This window comes from Strongylocentrotus purpuratus, unplaced genomic scaffold (genome assembly GCF_000002235.5).
Source record: "Strongylocentrotus purpuratus isolate Spur 01 unplaced genomic scaffold, Spur_5.0 spur5_scaffold_21, whole genome shotgun sequence".
NCBI lineage: Eukaryota > Metazoa > Echinodermata > Echinoidea > Camarodonta > Strongylocentrotidae > Strongylocentrotus > Strongylocentrotus purpuratus.
The window spans coordinates 17,109,048-17,131,490 of NW_022145607.1; the positions used below are offsets into that span (position 1 = coordinate 17,109,048).

At 37.7% G+C, this 22,443-nt stretch overlaps 1 protein-coding gene across 1 annotated transcript; it reads left to right on the forward strand.

Moving 5' to 3' along the window:
* Positions 1–1,581: 1,581 nt before the first annotated feature.
* Positions 1,582–22,384, forward strand: LOC115927886 (nose resistant to fluoxetine protein 6-like). Its single transcript, XM_030994194.1, has 13 exons — positions 1,582–1,778; positions 12,740–13,021; positions 13,781–13,944; positions 15,175–15,256; positions 16,164–16,269; positions 17,282–17,508; positions 18,241–18,423; positions 18,848–18,941; positions 19,437–19,529; positions 20,143–20,299; positions 20,978–21,057; positions 21,536–21,637; positions 22,294–22,384. Exons 2-13 carry the CDS (start codon positions 12,763–12,765, stop codon positions 22,382–22,384), a joined length of 1,638 nt encoding a protein of 545 aa, XP_030850054.1. The 5' UTR covers positions 1,582–1,778; positions 12,740–12,762.
* The last annotated feature ends 59 nt before the right edge of the window (positions 22,385–22,443 follow it).

Here is a 22,443-nt window from a genome sequence, read left to right on the forward strand (position 1 = left end):
CTTTGAAAAGTTTCAGGCTCTCAAAGGGCCATTTAGGTATTTGGTCATAGTTAAAAAAAACCAGTGCCATACTCTCCCAAATGCGTTAGTACAGCTAGAAAGAACAGTCAAATTCACAGTTATAATACAAGACAGGCAACTGCACTCCATTTACCGCGTGTAAGAACTGCCTTTGCTTTGAATACATTAGCTTGTACTGGTCCCAAATGTTGGAACTCACTCCCTATTTATTGATGTAACTCGCTCTATCAGTGTCTCTGTTTTTAAACGCAAACTGAAATTACATTTATTGAGTAATTAGGCTGGACCTTGCTTTACCTTACCAACATTTCTTCATTTATTAGCAAACTCGTTTTGTTCTGTTTTGCTCTATAATTGTGCTTTTTCTTTTCCCCCCCCCCCCCCCCCTCTCTCTCTCTCTCTCTCTCTTATATTTTTTCCCCATCACCATTTCACCTATACTCAATTCAATTCAATTCAATTCAAAATGTATTGGTCCAAAAGGAAATTCGTTTCGTTTACATGCATTGTTCACAGAGGAAAATAAATAAAATGTACATGTAACATTATACATACAACATAAAACGAGAATAAACATATAGCACTTTAACATTCACATTATAGTTATTTTCTCAGAATTTACATTTTATTCAATATTTGTTTATGTATCCAGAGTAATTACCAAAACAATATAACATTGTAATTATTATTACTATTATCATTATCAATATTACTATTACTATTATTATTATTTATATTTGTATTGTTATTATTATTATTAGTTTGACTCATTATATCATTATGATGAGTCAAACTAATAATAATAATAACAATACAAATAATATACTTTCTTCCATCTCAACTTTTCTCTGTTGTTGTTTTGTTCTGTTTTGCACTTTCGCTCTCCATCCTATATCTTCCTATATTTTCCTTTTCATTATATACATATTCATATTATATTCATATTCATATTTATTTCATTTCCAACAGAAAGGTAAAAAAAAAGGAAACAAAGGGGGTAAGAGTACCCTCTTTTTTTTTGGTCTCGAAATTTCAAAAATTGACATTTTGCTCCGTTTTTTTTTTTTTTAATTAAAAAAATTATTTTAAAAAATCCACAAAAGGGGGGGGGGGGTTGCTCTAAAATACACACATTAAAAAAACTCAAAGAGGGGGGGGTTAACCCCCCCCCCCCTGCGTACGCGCCTAGCTGTGTTGAACATTACTATTGCACTTCAAATTATGCTTCTCTTATTGATAATCTGCTGTTCCAGTTATATTTGAAATTCTATGTACAAATGTTTGTGAAAGAAGAAATAAAATGAACTATAAGTTCATTGTATTTCTTCTTTCACAAACATTTGTACATATGAACTATGAATGACTACCCAGGTCATATCCATAATCATTGCGACATTCTGGTTAAGTCCAGAATCTGGCCGGTTTAATTCTGCCTCTCCATCACACCGTACCAACGCAAATATTCATATATTCAAATATTAATATGCAGGGCAGCATGCATGGCAAAAGACGCTCCCCGTTCCCTCTCGATCTCTATATCATTATCAGGTGATCATCGAAGAATCGCGGTCACATGATCTCGTGTGTACATATTGATCGAGTGGGCCATGATCAGCCTAGAACTTTAGAACCATGACCATGAAGGCATGATGACCACGCTAATTTATACTTATTCTAGAACCAACCTGTTAACAAATTAATCAACAATACCAATGCAGCAGATAGCAGCTGGAAGGCCTGAAGGACAAATTTCAATGGTAAGTCATGAACGACAAGTTTTGTCTTTTCAATATCAATGTCCTAGATCTAGGTCTAGGTCTAGATATTCTACGTGATGTGACAATGATCATGAGTAGGGAGGCCAATGCCCGGGCGTAAGGCTTCTACACCTACGATTTGTGCGCTCGTCGTCCACTTCAAAATATTAGCGGAAGGAAAAAAATGATGTATGTTATGTATGACGTCTGAAATTAAGACTATTCATGTCTTGACTTGTCATTTTATGTATACGCATTGCCCAATGTACCGCGCGTAGTTTCCATCGATGCCTTCATCGAATAAAGTCCATGCTACCACCATGTAGTTTTAAAGTTACGAATACGTCTTTATTTGTCATCTTTATTTGGCTGAACATCAACCTTGAACATTGACAGAACATAATATTGGCGACGAGGTCGAGATGATTAGTTTGGTTTGCCGCAGTTTGCTGAAATAAAGACTTGAAAAAAGTTTCTCCAGCAGAGACCCGACATGGTTTGGAATTATGCCTGTACACGTGCAGTTTTTTATGAACGCTTTGCCGTACAGTAGGCTTGGGCGGTTCCCTTGTTGATGAGAACCGACTCCGGTTCCCACTCTCGGCCTCGGTTCCAAGTGGAATCGACTCCCGCTGGCTGCCATATACAGTACATGTAATTGAAGCCACAATGCTGTAAAGGCCACACACACACACACACCAGGGAGGTGTTTAAACACTGTATGTTATGTACTGTGCATGTCGGCTCCACTCAGCAGTGGCACCGATAGCAACAGATGATTTTCTGAGATATTTTTTTGGAAAACTTTACTTTTAAAACTGAGTATCAAAAGTATGAATGTATGTGTGACTTGTGTGTGTAAATTGATGTTTTGTTTATATCTGTTTCGTCTCATGATATCTCTACAATTACATGCAAACAATATATAAAGAAGATCAAAGTGCAGACCTTCATAAACAGTTATGAAATGATTTATTTTACTACTTTCGATCAAATCGAGAAAAAAACATGACCACTGCTAATAAAGTAATTAATTATTTAATAACTCATGGCAACTTGGCAACAATGTAAACAAACAAAAACATGTTAGGTCTAATTTAAATTCTAAACTTCAACATAGAATTATGGAATAATCAACTCGTACTTACACTGCTAAAATGTAAGAAATGCAGAACAATTATTTCCAATATTACGGTAAACAATCCATTATGTAAAACTAAAGATTCTGATTCCCTGCCTAAAATAAATGGAATGTATCCGAAACATGCCTGGTCCGCTGGCTCTCCTCCCAGGGCCCAACCTTTATCTGAGAGCTAAGTGTCAATAACTCATGCTCACATGGCCGCCCGCCCGCCCAATGCCACCCAAAAACTTTAATGACCCCAGCCCCAGCTCGGTGGCACTCCATTCCCATGGTTACTACTAACCACGTGCTTTCTAAACAACAGATAACAGCGCTAGATCTTGGTTTCAGAATAACTAGTCTGCATTTTCAGCCACTATTAGAGATGCCACAGCGAGAGGGGACACTTGACTTGCCTGAATTATTCTTATTTGTTTAAATACCCCCAAAAAGAACACAAGACAGAGAGATGTAGATCTGCAAAACTTATTCTTGAGACAAAAATAATAACAGAAGGGGATGCTAGAGGGGGAGAGAAAGGGAGAAGGGGAGATGTTGACCTGCCACATTTATTCTTGTAAGGAAAACAAAATAACTGAAGGAAATAAGATATAGGGGGTGGGGGAATGTACATGTAAATTGTAGACCTGTCAAATTTATTTTTAAGAAGAATAAAACTTGATGAGGAGAATTCAAGGGAGAGAAAGGAGGAGGAAATTGTGAGTTGTGTGATTTAGTTTATTTGAGGAAGAAAACTAAACGTCTGATGTCTAGGGGAAGGGAAGACTAGGGATAGAGAGAGAGAGAGAGAGCAAAAACAAAGTCACATAAATCAGTTTGCGCACGAGAGAAAACATGAATCAACTTGATCACACGCTCCAAGAGGAGAGAAAATGGGGCCATTGTTCCAAGACTCTTGCGCAATTTACCAAAGGTCAAACGTTCAGCTGGGGGGGGGGGGGGGGGGGCAGTTACAGACAACATGCAGCAGTGCTATACACATCGCATAGCACACACATCTCACTCTGATGCACAGTACTACGAAGGAGGGACACACACAAATGTGTGTATCAAAACAGCATGCTGCTAGTGCGCCCATCGCTCGCATGCATTCTGCTTTGACAGAGCTGATTTTGTTCATTCTCTGTGCTGTGGAATCGACACCAGTTCGTTCAGGCAATGTTCCTTCGTTCACTTTTGCAAAGTATCTCTTTGAATTTTGGTGCTGTGGAGTCGACTCCAGCGCCAAAGACTCGGTTCTTATCTTGGAACCGAGTCTCCTTTTCTCGGAACCAACGTGCTCGAGTAATCGACTCTCTAGAGATTGGAGTCGACTCCTCGGTTCTGGATTTCAGAATCGGTTAGAGTCGGGTACTCGGCTCTCGCTCCCAAGCCTACGGCGTACAGCACGTACAGCTATGGAGAATTGTGCATCAGCATGTATTCAGCAAATGAACCGAACTAATGGAGCTGAGTTTGCCTAATTTGGATGAAAAACTCTTTAGCCAGGAGATCCAGCCGTTGATCGTAGGTGAGCGAGTATTTGTTTTGCTGATGTTGCCTCATCAGTTTAACTTTATTAGCCGCAGTTGGATGAATGGTGAATGGATGCCCCCAGCCTAACTTTCAACTGGACGATCAACCAGTGGCAGTGCTGCAGTAGTACTACAGTAGGCCATGCAACTCAGTGGCAGTAGCCAAGCCCATGAAAGCTCCAACCAAGTTCAAGGCCCAGCCCATGGTCAGCCAGCCAGCCCGCCAGCCAGCCAGCCCAGCCCGCCAGCCAGCCCAGCCAGCCCAGCCAGCCCAGTCCGCCAGCCAGCCCAGCCAGCCCAGCCCAGCCCAGCCAGCCCCGCTTAGCCAGCCAGCCAAGCTAGCCAGCCAGCCCAGCCCAGCTAGCCTAGCCTTGCCCAGCTAGCCAGCAAGCCAATTTAGCCCAGCCCATGGCCAGCCAGCCAGCCAGCCCGCCAGCCAGCCAGCCCAGCCCGCCAGCCAGCCCAGCCCAGCCAGCCCAGCCCAGCCAGCCCCGCCCAGCCAGCCCCGCCCGGCATACATTGTTTCAGAATCCAGGTTCCTGTATCTAGATCTACTGCAGCGTAGACTAGAGGAGGAAGTGTTTTGTTTTAGCCTTAAAATTGAAATACAGGAAGTTGTTACTTCGTGATTGCCTTCAATTTAGGACCAGGATCCAGTTCAGTGACAGTGTCAGTTGACTCAGTTCATAGTTTCGGACTAGTAGCAACCCACCCAAGTGAAAGCCAGACCACTCATCATGAAGTGATGGTGATGTTGATGCAAGCAAATAAACATTTAGAACTCATTTGATAATATTGTCGATTGTTATGATGAATCTGTTTTGTAACTGAGTGTAAGGACCAGTCCCAGACCAGGACTAGTACCATTACAAGTTGAAGTGTAATTCAAGTGTGAAGATGTGGATCTAAGTAGGTCTACAAGTTTAGAGTTAGACATTAGTCTCGGGTTTTTACAGTGTAAATAACAGTAGAACCTATTAACAATCAGACAATAATTACGTCTAGTCTTTGCAGTCTAGTCCAGGTCTAAGTCAAGAATTTTGTTCTTCAGTTGTAAATTGCTTGTCAAAGAAATGTGTATGTGTTAGATACATGTGTGGAAGTGGAAAGAGCCCAAATGTTGTTGTTGTTTGGTATTGGTATTTCAAGTCAAATATTTATGCAAGTATTTGTTATGGTATAAAGTTGTTCATTACAAGTTTAATGCGCCTTACATAAACATGGCAGCACAAATGTTTGGTAATGTCCCTCAGTTGGACTCAGGGTATAAATTTGAAGATTGGATTGAGGTTCTTGAGTCATGGTTTATAGCTAATGATATTACAGCAGATGCAAAGAAGAAGGGTATATTCTTATCAGGATTAGGAAGTAAATCCTATGCCACATTACGTGCATTGTTGCAGCCCAACAAACCAATTGATAAAACTTACCAAGTATGTAAGGATACCCTGTCTGAACATTTTGCCCCCCAACCAACTGAAATAGTCCAAAGGTATAAGTTTTATACTTGTGTTCAAGAATCACGTGAAACAATCCCGCAATTTGTTGCTCGTTTACGCCAGTTGAGTGAAGGATGCAAGTTTAAAGAATTGAATAGCATGCTTCGAGATCGCCTTGTAGTTGGTTGTAAGGACAAAGCTACACAAAGAAAGCTTCTTAGTGAATCAGAGCTTACATTTGATAAAGCGTTGAAAGTAGCCATGGCCATGGAGATAGCTAATAGAGATGTTGAACAATTGCACTCCAGTGACAATGGTAGTGAAGACAAAGAGGTTCACCAGTTAAGAACCACGCAGATGAAAGAAAGGTCTTCAAGCAAGTGGAATTCCAAGCTTACTGAGAAGGAAAAGCCCACAGGTCAGTGGACTGACCAGAAGTTAAGGTGTTGGCGTTGTGGATCGACAAGACATGTTCATCAATCCTGTCCGTTTCAGAAAGAGCAATGCTATCAATGCCAGGAAATTGGACATACTAAAAGCCAATGCAAAGCAGTAAAGAACTATTTTGCAAGATAATTATATTTATGCCAAGTGAAACTATTGTAGATCAAACTCTATTTGTTATGGGGTTAAACATTTTTAATCTTGTATTGCATAAGTCTGCAAAAGTTCAACAGATGTTGTTTATATGTGTTACATAATTATAAGGCAATGATTAAAAGGTAAACATTTATTTTCTTTAGCGATGAAAGCTAATTTGGTGCATTCATCACAAGTGTTGATGTTTTAAAAGTAACAGTGTAAATTGTTCCACATTTTATCAAAAATACTACACGATTTTCATGGAGAAAATGTCACTTATTTTGGTCTGTTCTTTATTATGCCAGGAGATAAGTTAGTTGATAAAGTTTGGATCCAATCAGTTTTGTATCAAAGTACAAGGATTTTGTTTTATTTTCTTGCCATGTAAAGTTTTCATGCATAAAGTAATGCATAAAGTACTGCATAGAGTAATGCATCAAATAATGCATATGTTGACTATTTTCACGGAGGAAAAGTGTTGTTCCTTGGGTGTCAAACAACCTTCAAGTAAAACTTAGATCAGTAAAAAATAGGTTGTTATAACAGTGAACATTTTGTGTTGTTGTATTTACATGCATACAAGCAATGTTGCTAGTTTATGTTATACATGGAATAGGATTTTTTTAATAGAATCAAGTTGTGTGAGTTAGGCTTGGGCGGTTCCCTTGTTGATGAGAACCGACTCCGGTTCCCACTCTCGGCCTCGGTTCCAAGTGGAATCGACTCCCGCTGGCTGCCATATACAGTACATGTAATTGAAGCCACAATGCTGTAAAGGCCACACACACACACACACCAGGGAGGTGTTTAAACACTGTATGTTATGTACTGTGCATGTCGGCTCCACTCAGCAGTGGCACCGATAGCAACAGATGATTTTCTGAGATATTTTTTTGGAAAACTTTACTTTTAAAACTGAGTATCAAAAGTATGAATGTATGTGTGACTTGTGTGTGTAAATTGATGTTTTGTTTATATCTGTTTCGTCTCATGATATCTCTACAATTACATGCAAACAATATATAAAGAAGATCAAAGTGCAGACCTTCATAAACAGTTATGAAATGATTTATTTTACTACTTTCGATCAAATCGAGAAAAAAACATGACCACTGCTAATAAAGTAATTAATTATTTAATAACTCATGGCAACTTGGCAACAATGTAAACAAACAAAAACATGTTAGGTCTAATTTAAATTCTAAACTTCAACATAGAATTATGGAATAATCAACTCGTACTTACACTGCTAAAATGTAAGAAATGCAGAACAATTATTTCCAATATTACGGTAAACAATCCATTATGTAAAACTAAAGATTCTGATTCCCTGCCTAAAATAAATGGAATGTATCCGAAACATGCCTGGTCCGCTGGCTCTCCTCCCAGGGCCCAACCTTTATCTGAGAGCTAAGTGTCAATAACTCATGCTCACATGGCCGCCCGCCCGCCCAATGCCACCCAAAAACTTTAATGACCCCAGCCCCAGCTCGGTGGCACTCCATTCCCATGGTTACTACTAACCACGTGCTTTCTAAACAACAGATAACAGCGCTAGATCTTGGTTTCAGAATAACTAGTCTGCATTTTCAGCCACTATTAGAGATGCCACAGCGAGAGGGGACACTTGACTTGCCTGAATTATTCTTATTTGTTTAAATACCCCCAAAAAGAACACAAGACAGAGAGATGTAGATCTGCAAAACTTATTCTTGAGACAAAAATAATAACAGAAGGGGATGCTAGAGGGGGAGAGAAAGGGAGAAGGGGAGATGTTGACCTGCCACATTTATTCTTGTAAGGAAAACAAAATAACTGAAGGAAATAAGATATAGGGGGTGGGGGAATGTACATGTAAATTGTAGACCTGTCAAATTTATTTTTAAGAAGAATAAAACTTGATGAGGAGAATTCAAGGGAGAGAAAGGAGGAGGAAATTGTGAGTTGTGTGATTTAGTTTATTTGAGGAAGAAAACTAAACGTCTGATGTCTAGGGGAAGGGAAGACTAGGGATAGAGAGAGAGAGAGAGAGCAAAAACAAAGTCACATAAATCAGTTTGCGCACGAGAGAAAACATGAATCAACTTGATCACACGCTCCAAGAGGAGAGAAAATGGGGCCATTGTTCCAAGACTCTTGCGCAATTTACCAAAGGTCAAACGTTCAGCTGGGGGGGGGGGGGGGGGCAGTTACAGACAACATGCAGCAGTGCTATACACATCGCATAGCACACACATCTCACTCTGATGCACAGTACTACGAAGGAGGGACACACACAAATGTGTGTATCAAAACAGCATGCTGCTAGTGCGCCCATCGCTCGCATGCATTCTGCTTTGACAGAGCTGATTTTGTTCATTCTCTGTGCTGTGGAATCGACACCAGTTCGTTCAGGCAATGTTCCTTCGTTCACTTTTGCAAAGTATCTCTTTGAATTTTGGTGCTGTGGAGTCGACTCCAGCGCCAAAGACTCGGTTCTTATCTTGGAACCGAGTCTCCTTTTCTCGGAACCAACGTGCTCGAGTAATCGACTCTCTAGAGATTGGAGTCGACTCCTCGGTTCTGGATTTCAGAATCGGTTAGAGTCGGGTACTCGGCTCTCGCTCCCAAGCCTAGTGTGAGTACATTCCTATCTTGCCAGTGTCACATCTCTATACAAACATTTTTTGAGAAAATAAGACCATATTGTTATATAGTTCTGCCCTAGTCTGCATGCCAGTTTGATACATGTATTTCATTTTGATGTACCCATGTAATTCACTAAAAGGGGGAGGAATGTTATGTATGACGTCTGAAATTAAGACTATTCATGTCTTGACTTGTCATTTTATGTATACGCATTGCCCAATGTACCGCGCGTAGTTTCCATCGATGCCTTCATCGAATAAAGTCCATGCTACCACCATGTAGTTTTAAAGTTACGAATACGTCTTTATTTGTCATCTTTATTTGGCTGAACATCAACCTTGAACATTGACAGAACATAATAATGTAAAAATAAAAATTGATGAAAATAAGAAAATAAAATAGGGTCTACAATAATACATTTCAAAACATACCTATAATCACGGATCTGTAACGGTCTTTCACCATTTGTTGACGATCTTGCAGATTTTGATGTATTTGAATCCAATAATTGTCGTAGCAAAAGCTACATGACGCACACGCACCACCGACTAAGAAAATCCTAGAGGGCGTAGAAGTTTGCTCACTAAAAACCTTCTTATTAATTGGCAGAAGGTAGACCCTAAAAATATGGGATCCGTTTTGAGTAAAGGACTTTTGATAGAGATTAACATTTCAGATGTTCACAATTGCCACTTCTAACAACTAGAAAATATAAAGAAAAAAGATTATATCTTTTTAAATACAGATTTTTACAAACTGAACATTCAAAGGTAGATAGAATATGATGTTTCTGTCAATCTTGCGTTGGTTTGAGCCCTATAGCTACATCCATCTCAAAATGAGAAGGAAAACTGTGAACAGTGACGTCATTGTTCGCGCCAAAAAAAAAGGGTATTGCGACATATGTCTGAGCTCCAGTCAGATCGTGCTCCAAGCGTAGTCTTACTTATAGTACCTTATTCTCACAGCACTAGATACGAGTGTCGTGCAGTAATGTATAAGAAGTGTTAAAAAAGATATTTCAGTAAAAAAAAAAGTCTATGTGAGCAGTCTATACTCCAATTGAGAATTGGAATGAAAGCCATGATTTGAAGGTGTGTGTTTTGTGTATGATACATGGTTAGTGAGTACCGTACGTTATGTATAGGATCTATAGCGAGAGAGAGAGAGAGAAATAATATAGTACACGTCTGCGAACGTACGTTGCATGCTGATTCCGTATTGTGTTCGCTGCAAGATGGATGTTAATTGGACCTCGTAACTTCTCTATCGTTGATAATGCAGTGTCAGATTGATCTTTACTCATGAGAAAATAATATTGGATTTGGAATACCACCTTAAGGTAGGCCTAGTTATTAATTTTAATTCTTTTCTAGGATTATATTGACTACAATCATGTAGAACTACGTTTATTTTTTCTGTCTGTTCATGTTTTGTCCCTCCATGGCTCGATTTCAGGACTGCGGCTTGCAATGCAATCACCAAGCTGTGTCGGTGTGTGCGACCAATTCAAGGCTAGCCGCTGATGATGAATGGAATTTTCGCGTGAAGTTTTGAACTTGTTGTCCGGGCAATGACACGCCCCATCCCCTCGGGCCTGTCTAATTATGAACGTAATTTTGCGACATGAAATATAATTGTTTCAAGGCTCTTGCGTACGGATAGGCGTAGAAGGAAGGGTCTACAAAAGAGCTGGATATCTCCTATTTGATGGAACTTCTGGAGTCGGCAGATGGGTGAATTTTCTTAGTGAAAGAAAATACTTTCTTTTAATCTTTGTTTTATTATAAACAAATTAGTAATTAAAAAGTTAGATTTTGGCATTGGCCTCCCTATCATGAGACAGTCGATATGACTATGTGACCTTTATATGGTAGTCTACTCTCTTTATACCCTAGCTATTACTATCGGACCTAATGGAAGAATGCAATCATTCCTTCCTGCAATATAGTTTCCAGGTCTACATCGTTTTGTTTGTTGCCATCTCAATTTTGTTCTAGTAGATCTAATTTCTATTCTACTCTAGGCCTACTCTTGTCTATTAAACACTAGCAGATGATTTATAGAAATAGAATCAATGAAAAACATTTACTGGTACCGAGTGTTAGACCCCATTGCCATGCATTGTGAGCCCGGCCCCCCCCCCCCCCCCCCCCCCCCCACTCCGTGAACGGAGGGATACCATGCGTGTTACAAAACTCTCCGGCTCGTAACAAAAGAAAAAGGTTGACCCGTATTGACTTTACACACCAGACTTTTGCTGAAAAGGGGGGTCGCCTGGAACACGCATATGCGTACCCTAAATAACACTGAGTGGGGGGGGGGCCGGGACTAGGAGTGGAAAGCCTCTGGAAACCATAATATTTTTGTTCTGCTTTTTTAAGTTTCAGGAGTTTCATGTCTGCATAGATCATCAAGTCTACGTGTTATCAAATAATTCCCTCCCCAAATCTGAAGGCAAGAGGAAATGTGTATATAGTAGGCCGACTCCTAGCTAGTAGCAGCCTAAATTTTAAAGAAAAAGGGATAGATAATGTTTGACTTCACTGTTCAGTAACTTCAGGCTTTGTTGTACTCTTAAGCTGGGAAATAACAATAGACTTTAGACAAGACCTCGGTACATGCGAGCCAGCTATGCGTCTTTAACTGTTGACACTGTTGAAGGAAAAGTTGAAGGAGAAGAAAAATAAGAAGATTATTAAAGAAGATCAAAGGATCCCTAAAACTCTGTTGTGATTTATGAAAATGTCTTGTCATGTATAAAAAATAGACAAATTTCCTTTCATGTGGTATTTAAATATCAAGTTTCATCATTAAACTGAGTGAGCTCTAGCAAACTTTTAGCAAAGTTTCAGATGAACTGTTTAAAGGTAAAGACCAGTTTTGGAAATGCCCCCCTCTCAAATAATGAAATGGAAGCTTATTAACAATCCTGTGAAAGAATATGTTTTGACTAATACGTGATGATACAAATTTTGCCGAGAAACCGCCTACTAATTGATATATTTGGTAAATTATTATATCTATTTGGACCTGATAGATATCGCGCACGTGTCGCATAGTCCCATGTACATCTGTCTGTGTACAGTGCTTAATTGTAACTTAATTTACCAAGACTGGGCCAAATTTCTTATCAGAGTGATGATTCCAGAACCTTGCAGTACACACCAATACTTATATGCTGGATGATCAACCGTTTCTGATCGATTCCACAATGTTTCTTTCACAATGCAATCGCATATAACTGGTCTTTATCTTTAATATAAACCATTTGCAAACAATTATACAACTTTAATTATATTTCTTAGAAGAATTATTTGTGTTTCAATAAACCAGAGGAAGCAATTATTGATAATTGAACGTCAGTAATTTCACAGTGTAGATCCACATTTCATTTTTTGTTTTTGTTTTACTTATTAGGGAAAGATGCTTCTCTGAAAATAGTCCACAACCCAATCAGCTCTAACATATTGAAATATTTCATAAATGGAAGTCTTTTTAAAATCAGTGACTATTTAACTATCGTGCTGAGCCACGCTGTGATCAACCATTTATAGACAGTCACATATACATGGATGGGTCCATCTGACACTAACAGGAATCTGCATAAGATTTCTTAATTATTACTGTTTTAAATGTATTCTTAACCTCCAGGTCTAATACCACACAATTCTACTATGATACGTTTAGTCTGCAACAAGCGGTTCTTCGAGCCACGCTCATCATGTAGTCAAAAAGTGGGTATACACACCCTTTTCATCGTTACCTCATTATGTATTCAAGTGACCTCTGGGTTCATGACCCCTGACATGATACTGAAGATGGCCACTGCAGGATGCCCTCCCATGACACCCCATGTCCAGGGTGAAGTATCTAGCAAGTGTGAGGCTGACCTGGCTGACCTCATGGCAACAGAGACCGGTGAACTGATTCAGGGTGAGCAAGTTGATATGAATTCTTCCTCTTCCTCTTCCTCTTCCTCTTCCTCTTCCTCTTCCTCTTCCTCTTCCTCTTCCTCTTCCTCTTCCTCTTCCTCTTCCTCTTCCTCTTCCTCTTCCTCTTCCTCTTCTTCTTCTTCTTCTTCTTCTTCTTCTTCAAATAATTGAAAGAAGATAATGATGATATTGATTAGTTTCAGTTTGTTCCAAACCTGTAACAAATAAATTGATATGATTTGGTTTAAGGTATCCTTGTTTGTATTTTGTGTGATGATAGAATTATTCTGTAAAATTGCACAATTCTTCTGGATAATCTGCCTCCTTCAATACTGAAGATTCTTGCAGATGTATATACTGTGGTGTGCAGGTGGACCACTACACCAGGGTTTCCCCAAATTTGAGAATTGGTGGTAGGTATAGCAGCTAGTGGTCCTGTAACTGGGAGGTTTAGGCTTTGAAACTGAGTGCTTCTTCAGTTACCTAGCCCAATGAGATGAATTAATGTCCATGCACTGTTTCCTCATCTACATAAACCGCAACAAGGCAGATGATCTGGCATCTCATGCAAGAATCAGACTTAATGTCTGCTACATCTTTGAAATGATTTGCTCTCAAATATTTTTAATTTCCTCTTAATATTAAAAAAAAAATCTAATATTGACACAGTGCATACTACATTTTTTTTTTATCAGAATAAAATATATGATCTAGATACATGTATTCCAAAGGCTGACTTTTATTGATATTTTTCTTGCAGTTGTTGACTCTTTTGGGAAGCCCGAGTCGGGTCTTCTGGCCGGTAATGCAGTATGGATGGGCCACTATGATGAATGCATGAGCATCTCAGATTTTAATTTCTGCATGTCATACCTACAGCTTACATTACCACAGAACAGTTCTAGTGTTCCAAGTCCTACAGGTGTAAGTATTTTAAAATTAATATATAACTTTTATTTTCATCTCCTTCGCTCTTGCCAATGTTTTCATGTACAGCTGTTTTCACGGATGATATAGATACATGACATTTTGTTGGATGTTGTTTTCAGGATGATTAAAATTACAGGCTTCTTACACTACATGTGTGCACTTGCATTGCCAGATCTTACATGCATGTGTTTGAATTCTCAACTTGGCAATATTTTGTAAAATATAACCCTTGTAGAAATATTTGCATAAAAAGTTGGTCATTTTCTTGATGTTGGTTTATTTGTAGTATGATGATTTTTTTTCTTCTTTTTTTCACAAAAGTCAGTAAATAACCAACCAGCACAGATGAAAGTTCAGAGAACAGCTTCTGTTTGTGATATAAATCATTAATGAATACATGCTGACACAGATTCCAGAATACAGCCAGCCAAATGCTAGATACCTGACTTTAAAATTGGCCTTTCACCACTTCATATGACAAGATTTGTCTTGCCACTGATTACATTATCATGCAGTTAAAGGGGAAGTCCACCCTGAAATTAAGTTAGTTTTAATAGGAGTGAAAGTTTGAGCAAATTCCGATTAAAAATAAGGAAGTTAGGATTTTTGAAGTTGTGATCAATCAAACACAAATTGGCAACTCTATGACGTATCATGCGAGCTCAACTTCCATTTGCTCAGTACTAAAAAAATCTAAAATTTTCATTTTCCCTCAAGAAAAATTTCAACCATACATGCACCCTAAATATAATAATTGCAAATATGTTTCTATACTCCCCCTGCAAGGAACAAATATATATTCCGTCATCAATAACGAAGAAAACATGATTTTATGGAATATTATGCACAAAGCAAATGAAGGAGAGCTCGTATAATAAGTCACAGAGTTGCCAATTTGTATTTGATTGATCACAACTTCAATAATTCATAACTTTCTTATTTTCATTCAGAATTTGCTCAAACTTTCATTCACCTGACTTTCTTATTATTCTGCCTCTATCGAAACAAACTTATTTTGGGGGTGGACTTTCCCTTTAACTTGATATTGACATCATCAGCAAGTTCTCTTACAAAATGGGCCATTTATGTACCTTTCATGATCCTCTTACTTCAGTATGTCATTATATATGTTTCTATTTTGAATATTATATATCATTGTTTTAATCTGACATGGAAATAGATAAATGAAATGAAAATATAGTTATCTTTGCTTTCTCATTTCAGAAAACTCAGTTGATGTGGGGAGTGTGTGTACCACAATCTTGCTCAGACTCTGACATACTGTATGCTCTACAAGACTTACTGAGTAAGATCATTTTCATTTTATTTCCAAACTCTTAGTTTCTATCAAAGCAGTTCCTTTTTTAAAGTTGCAAAGTGTTGCGATCAAAGATCAAAATTCATGAGCTCCAAATATTCCTTCCATAGCACAACTGTCTCTCTCAATACTTCACTTTTTGCTTTTTATTACACTGTAATGACTATTTTGACCGAACTCTATTAATGATATACATCAGTCTATGGAGACTCAACTAATTACACGTTATGAAACGATGGATTGTTTAACTGTATACTTTATTAATACAAACATAAGTCAACTTCTCCAACACGTTATCATAGTTAACACCGACACCAATTACCTGTATTAATCTCAACAAGTAGTAAAGGCAGGGATTGCCTTTTATAGGAACTCTATTTCTCGCTTCCAGTCCTTTTCCTTACTACTGGTAAGTCTTTTAGGCTTAGGACTTCAGTCTTATTGTATTCGTTTAGGTCAACAATGCTACGTCATTATTTTCAGTTCTTGGGTATTTCTATTTTGTCTTTAATACAATATTTTTAGATTCTTATCACCTGTTAATGTTATTATTGAATTTATATACTTTGTACATGTTAAAATATGTTCAACAGAACTAATCTATCAATCTCATCTATCACTCTTTATGATCAAACAATTAGTATTAGCATTAGTGTTAATAAAAAATATACGCATTAGTATTAGTAATTGTATCAGTATTATCATATTTTTATTATCAATATTATTATTAATGTGCAATGTATACAAATACAAAGTTATATTACTACTATACTACTACTACTACTACTACATGTAGGCCTACTTCTTTTCTTACACTGCTACTTTTAATCAAGAAGAGGAAAAGTATTCAGTTATTTCTTGACATTGTGACCGTGACCTTGTTGATATTTTACAGCTTTGGTGGAAGCTCCTTTCAACATTACAGCTGTCAATGCTTCTTCGGTCGTCTGTGCTCAAGATCCCCCTGCTCCATACAACAGTATCGGTTTTATTGTTACAATGTGAGTTCAAATCTTATTTTGTCTCTATTGATTTTTTTGTGGTTTCTTGTATCTTCTCCATAAAAAAAGCAGAATCTCTTTTCTCCACCCTAAACCTTGGGGAATTCAATTTGATTATATATGTTTTCTTCTGTATTTGGCCATATAAATATAAACAATTTTTGGTAACATAACAAACATATAATACTAATAAGTACTTTCTAACAATGGATCATAAATCAGCAAATATACAGAACTTTTATTATAGAAAAATCATTAAAATATAAATTGTCAAAGTACATGTATCGTATTTCATCAATATTTGTGAAATTATCTGCGGAAGAACTGCCATTGTAAGTGAAATGCTTGAAAATATGACATCCCAAAACAAATCTTGTGATATAGATGTTAAAATGTATTAAGCAGAACAGACAAATAATTGAAAACATATGTAAATATAAGGATAATGAAGATGTTAATCAGTTTCAGTTTGTCCCAAACCTGTAACAAATAAATTGATTTGATTTGATTTACGGTATCCTTGTTTATATTTTGTGCGGTGATAGAATTATTGGGTAAAATTGTATACTTCCTCTTATGGAGAATCTACCTCCTTCAATTCTGAAGATTCTTGCAGATGTATATACTGGGGTGTGCAGGTGGACCACTACACCGGGGTTTCCCCCTTCTCTTTTACGAATAGTGCAGTGCGTTCTTTAACGTGCAAAGGTGGTGACTCTCCTCTACACGGGGCCTCCATTTAACGTCCTATCCGAGGGACGGAGTGTTTTCCACTTAACATAGCCTTCATCAATGAAGGGAAGGGGCACGTTAACATACAACGCAGTGTTCAGTCATCCGCCTGGGTGGGATTCAAACCAGAGATCTTTGGTTCGACAAGCAGACGCTTAACCAACTGAGCCAACTCACCTCCTCACTAATGATAATCTAAAATTATGGATTCTATTTCAATATATTGATTTTATTTTATTTGTAAAGGTATAAAATGGTATCCTTCTATGTATCTATTTAGGGCGATTATTGGATTATTAGCAAGTTTGATGCTCCTAGGGGCTTTCCTAGACACCACCCTGCGTTCAGTAAACTACAAGGCCCCGCCCAGCACCCACAAGCTGGTCATCAACAGGACATCAGACTCTTACCCCTACCAGAGAGTGAGAAGCCCCTCTGGAGGTGATGATAGGGGTGCGGTGGAGGAGGAGGACCAAGGGGCGCGAGATCTGGAGGAAGTCCCGACAGGTGAATTTTGAACGATATGATAATGATAATACCTCGACTACTATATAGTAACAATAATGAGTAATAATAATAGTAATATTCATGCATACTTGCCAACCATTAGGAATAATCTGTAGTAGATTTTTTTTTTGGAGGGGGGGGGGGCGCTATAGCGATTTGAGAGTTTACGTATTGTGTGCGTTAAATGGCTGCATGATCGGGAGCAAATTTGTATTCGCTTTTTGGTACAGATGTACTGTGTATTGCCAGTTAGGCTGCCGCACTGCAAGTGCAAATTCTTTTTTTCAAAGGCATACCGTCCTAAAAATTCCTAATTCTTATTTTCAAATGTTTGCAGGTATGAATCATGATGGTAATATTAAAATTGAAAATAATAATATTATTGATAATAACTATATATATATTGTACGATGTATCCATCCCAGGGGATGGTCAAGGTGTCTACAAACTACTTTTAATAACTGGTTTAGCCCAGCTTCAAGGAATAATTTCCTACCAGGTACCCTTTTACGATACACCTGTGTGGAGAGTGGCAAATTTAGATTAATGTCTTGCTAAAGGACATTAGTGCCATGGCAAAAATTCAAACCCTGTACCTTGTGATCCACAGTCTGGTGATGTAGACTACAGCACCTTACAAGTACATGAACATGTACAGGTGTATGTATTCTGTAGTATTGACAATGTATTATGATATACTCGAGTGTGTTTTCTTATTCTATTCTATACCAGCTTGCACCAGGGCATGGCAACAGTTCCTGCTCTGCTTTGCTGTTCATCGCAACCTCACAAAACTGCTGTCTTCTAAGACCAGTGAGGGCGGTATAAGCTGTCTGAACGGCATTCGGGTCATCAGTATGACCTGGGTCATCCTTGGTCATGTGCCACTCTTTATTCTTATGGCAGGAGTTGTGGGTAAGCAAACTAATTAACTGTTAAATCAATGTTCCTGTGGACGAAATATGATTATGGCGTAACATGCATTTTCCTGGGATTCCAGCCTTCTTTGTCTTGGGCTTGATATTTAAGAAGTTAAAGCCTATCTTCACTAGTTTGGACAGGAGGTATTAGACCTTCCTGCATGGTCACTGACAGGTGGTTATCTCATCAAATCAGCTCTCACTTAATAAGAAAAAGAGGATCATGGGGTACCAATGGTCACAGATTAGGCATTGTTTGCTATATAGAGGGCGCAAGTAGCTATAAGTTGTGCAGTGGGGCTTTAAATGACGATTAAGCTCGGCTTGTGTTATGGTCTTTGATATTAAATGTATAGTCTGATGACATATAACCTACAAGTTTTCATTTTTTTCTTTTTTTTTCTTTCATTTTTTTGCAGGGAATCCATCAGTTGCCTTGGATTTCATTGGTCGATTTGGGTTCCAAGCAGTGGCCAATGCATTTTTCTCAGTTGATTCATTTTTCTTTCTCAGGTAAGAATGCATGTTTAAACAAAATGAAAAATGACTGCATTAATCGGTCTAAAAAGGGAATCTTTCTTTGGTGTTCACATCACTGACTGGGGAAGAGGGGGGGGGGGAGGGGGAGGGGGGAGGGGGGGGGGTCCACCAGTACTGTCAAACAATTATGAAATAACAAGTGGTTAAAGCATTTTGCATTGAAGAGATCCATTGTCACTAATTACATTATAACTATTCAAATATTCACATCTAATGACAAGGGTGCATTTTGTGTGATGTCTGCCAGTATATACATATATGTTTGTTTTAGGGGCATTTAGCGAGGAAGTTTTTGACACCACACAGTATCCAGTTTTTTTTCTTTTTAATGAAATGATCCATGAACACTTATAGCAAATGTACAGTTGGAGACACATTTAATATTTGAAATTCTGAATTACACAACATTGTTTGCACTATCTTTTTCATGTTCATGTAATTTACGTTTTGAATGTACTGCATTTACAGCGGCTTGTTGGTGGCTTATATGGCTCTGGGTAAAATGGCAAAGACGGGAGGGAAGCTTCCTTGGTTCTGGTTTTATTTCCATCGATACTGGAGGTAAGGATTTGTATTATGTAAATGAATTTGTACACTACATTTAGTATTGGAATGATAGTTGGAGTAATAGCATAGGTCGTTATAGTCGAAGTTATAGAAGTCGTATAAGTTGTAGCTCTAACATCTTTTAGAAAGACATTAATCTACATGTAGATTGGCCAGTCTCAAATTTGGTTAGGTAAATGGGTACTTGGCTGGAAATAATTCCTTGATTGCTTCCAGCAAAGCATCTAATGCTAGCTCGGCTCAAGCTAATAATGCAAGCACCATAAGTGCCACAGCGTAACAGGTTAAAGTGCTGTATAAGAAGCCATTGTTTGTATTATTATTATTATCATCTTCATCATCATTATCATTATTAGTATCTTTATCATTATTATTATTATTATCATCATCATCATCATCACCAACATCATTATCATTACGGTATTATCTTTACCATCATTATTTTGATCTTTATGTTCATCATCATCAGTATTATCATTAGTATTATTATTAATTTTTCGGCATGGCTAAACACAATTCCTTAGAAAAAATATGTGTCGTGCCCTGTAGCTGTGCTAACTAAAAGCATTATTTTGTTATCGTCATTGTGTTTAATTCTGCCCATCAGACTAACCCCAGCGCTAGGTATGACCATGTTGATCTGGCTCCATCTGAAACCTTACCTTGGCTCCGGACCTATCTGGCAGGCTACGGTCTCCGATCCGTACTGCTCCAAGTACTGGTGGGTCAACCTGCTTTACATCAATAACTTCTACCAAGATAATGTAAGTATAACCTTCTATGTCATGATTGTAATTTGTAGGTTTATTTGCACTTTTTTGTTTTGTTTAATATGTAATTGTTTATCAGTCTATTTTGTTTGTCATAGCACTTAGAGACCTCGGTGGTATTAAGCGCTTTATATAAGCAACGTTTTTATTATTAATATTATTATTATCCCATTTTATTTCCGCCCATTTTTATTTTGCCCTTTACATTATTCTATGAAAAAAGTAACGTGGACTTAATTTGGAATTACATTTGTTGTTTTTTGCACAATAAAGGTGATATTGGAGAAAAAAAGTCACCGACGACTTACCAATAATTCTCTTGTTGCTATACACTTCCAACCTTCTTTCAACTTTGTTTACTCATGTTACAAAGCAAACGTTATAGGCTAGCGATTAGGAGTTAGATTTGTATATATACAGTCAAACCTGTCTATAGTGACCGCCCAAGGGAAACACAAAAAGTGGCCTTTGTAGACAGGTGGTCTTTGTAGACAGGTGGTCTTTGTAGACAGGTTCTTTTAGTACATGATTCAATGAGAAACCATTTTCAAGGGAAACAACAAATGTGGCCTTTGTAGACAGGTGGTCTTTGTAGACAGGTGGTCACTAAAGCAGGTTTGACTGTACCTGACCAATGGATTATACATGTACTTCTCTTTTGATTTGTTTCAGTGTATTGCTTGGGTATGGTATCTAGCTAATGATATGCAGTTTTTTATCATCAGCCCTTTTCTGCTCATCATGCTACACAAGTAAGTTACAATTTACATTTATTCTCTCCCCTCTTTTATCTCTTTTTTGTTCTATCTGGTTTCATATCTTTGTATACACTGTATGCCCTATTTCCTCTTTTTTCTCGTCTATCCTTCCCCTCCCCTTTGTCTGTCTCTCGTTATTATTCTTCTGCCTCTTCTTCTACTACATGTGCTTCTGCTGCTACTCCTACTACTACTACTACATTTCCTAAATCTTCTACACCCCTCTTTATCTCTCTCTCTATCTCACTCTACTCTTCTCTTTTGTTTTTCTCTCACTAATTCTTATGATCTTGATAAACATAATGACAAATGAAAACTGTATGTAAATGCATGTGCAGTGCATAGATTCTAAAAAATGAAGACAGTTAATATAGTTATTGTACTATAGCTACATAAATGAATATATATTTAAATATATATGTATACAATATTGTAAAAATATTTGTTCCCTACTGTTGTTTTATCATTACAGACTACCATTGCTTGGACTGCTTAGTATGCTAGTAATTTGTGTGGTCAGCTCCATTACTACTGGTGTTCTCATGGCTAAACACAACTTCTCTGTTCTTTTTGTGTAAGTATATCAAATAAAAGGTTATATACACAGTTTTGGTCTGGGCCATTGATTTGGGGTATAAGTCAATATTTATGAATTTGAAAATGTGAAGTTGATACATTCAGTTGATGTGACAGGGGTTTCCATCTTCATCAAACTGCCCTGATTTTGTTTCTTTTTCTGATGGATTACAAAAATTCCATAATCATTTCGGCCTGTATCCAGTTTTAGACAGCTTTATCTAGTGGATATGCTGTTTGAACACAGGACAAAATAAAAGAGAACGTCTTCTTTTCTTGCAGCCACTCAAATCCTCTGAATTTCCCATGATTTTTCCATGACTTTTCGCTGATGTGAGTGATATTCTCAAATTTTTCTCTTTTCTAATTTCACCAAGTCCTCAATTCATAAAGTAACTACAAGCAAACAATTTATGTTATATATTTCATGTACTTATGATGTTTATTTAAAATACCAATGTGTTATTATAATTATCATAAATTATTTTTCTTGTAAACAGAACTGACAATGTGTAAGGCAATATATGAAAACTGAAAATGAACTTTACTGACTTTTCTGATCGGAAAAAATGTTTTCCTTTATTTATAAGATACATGTATCTAGGAACCCTGATTTTATATGTTATTATTTCCTTCTTTTTTGCGTTTTCACAGGGATTTGTCTAATCCAAATCCACCTGCAGATATAAATCAATCCTTTCAGGAAGTGATCTATGACAAGCCGTACTGCCGCATTGCACCTTAGGGAAGGCAACTTTATTATCACTCGCGTTCGTCCGGGTTCAGGACGATCGCGTCCCCTCC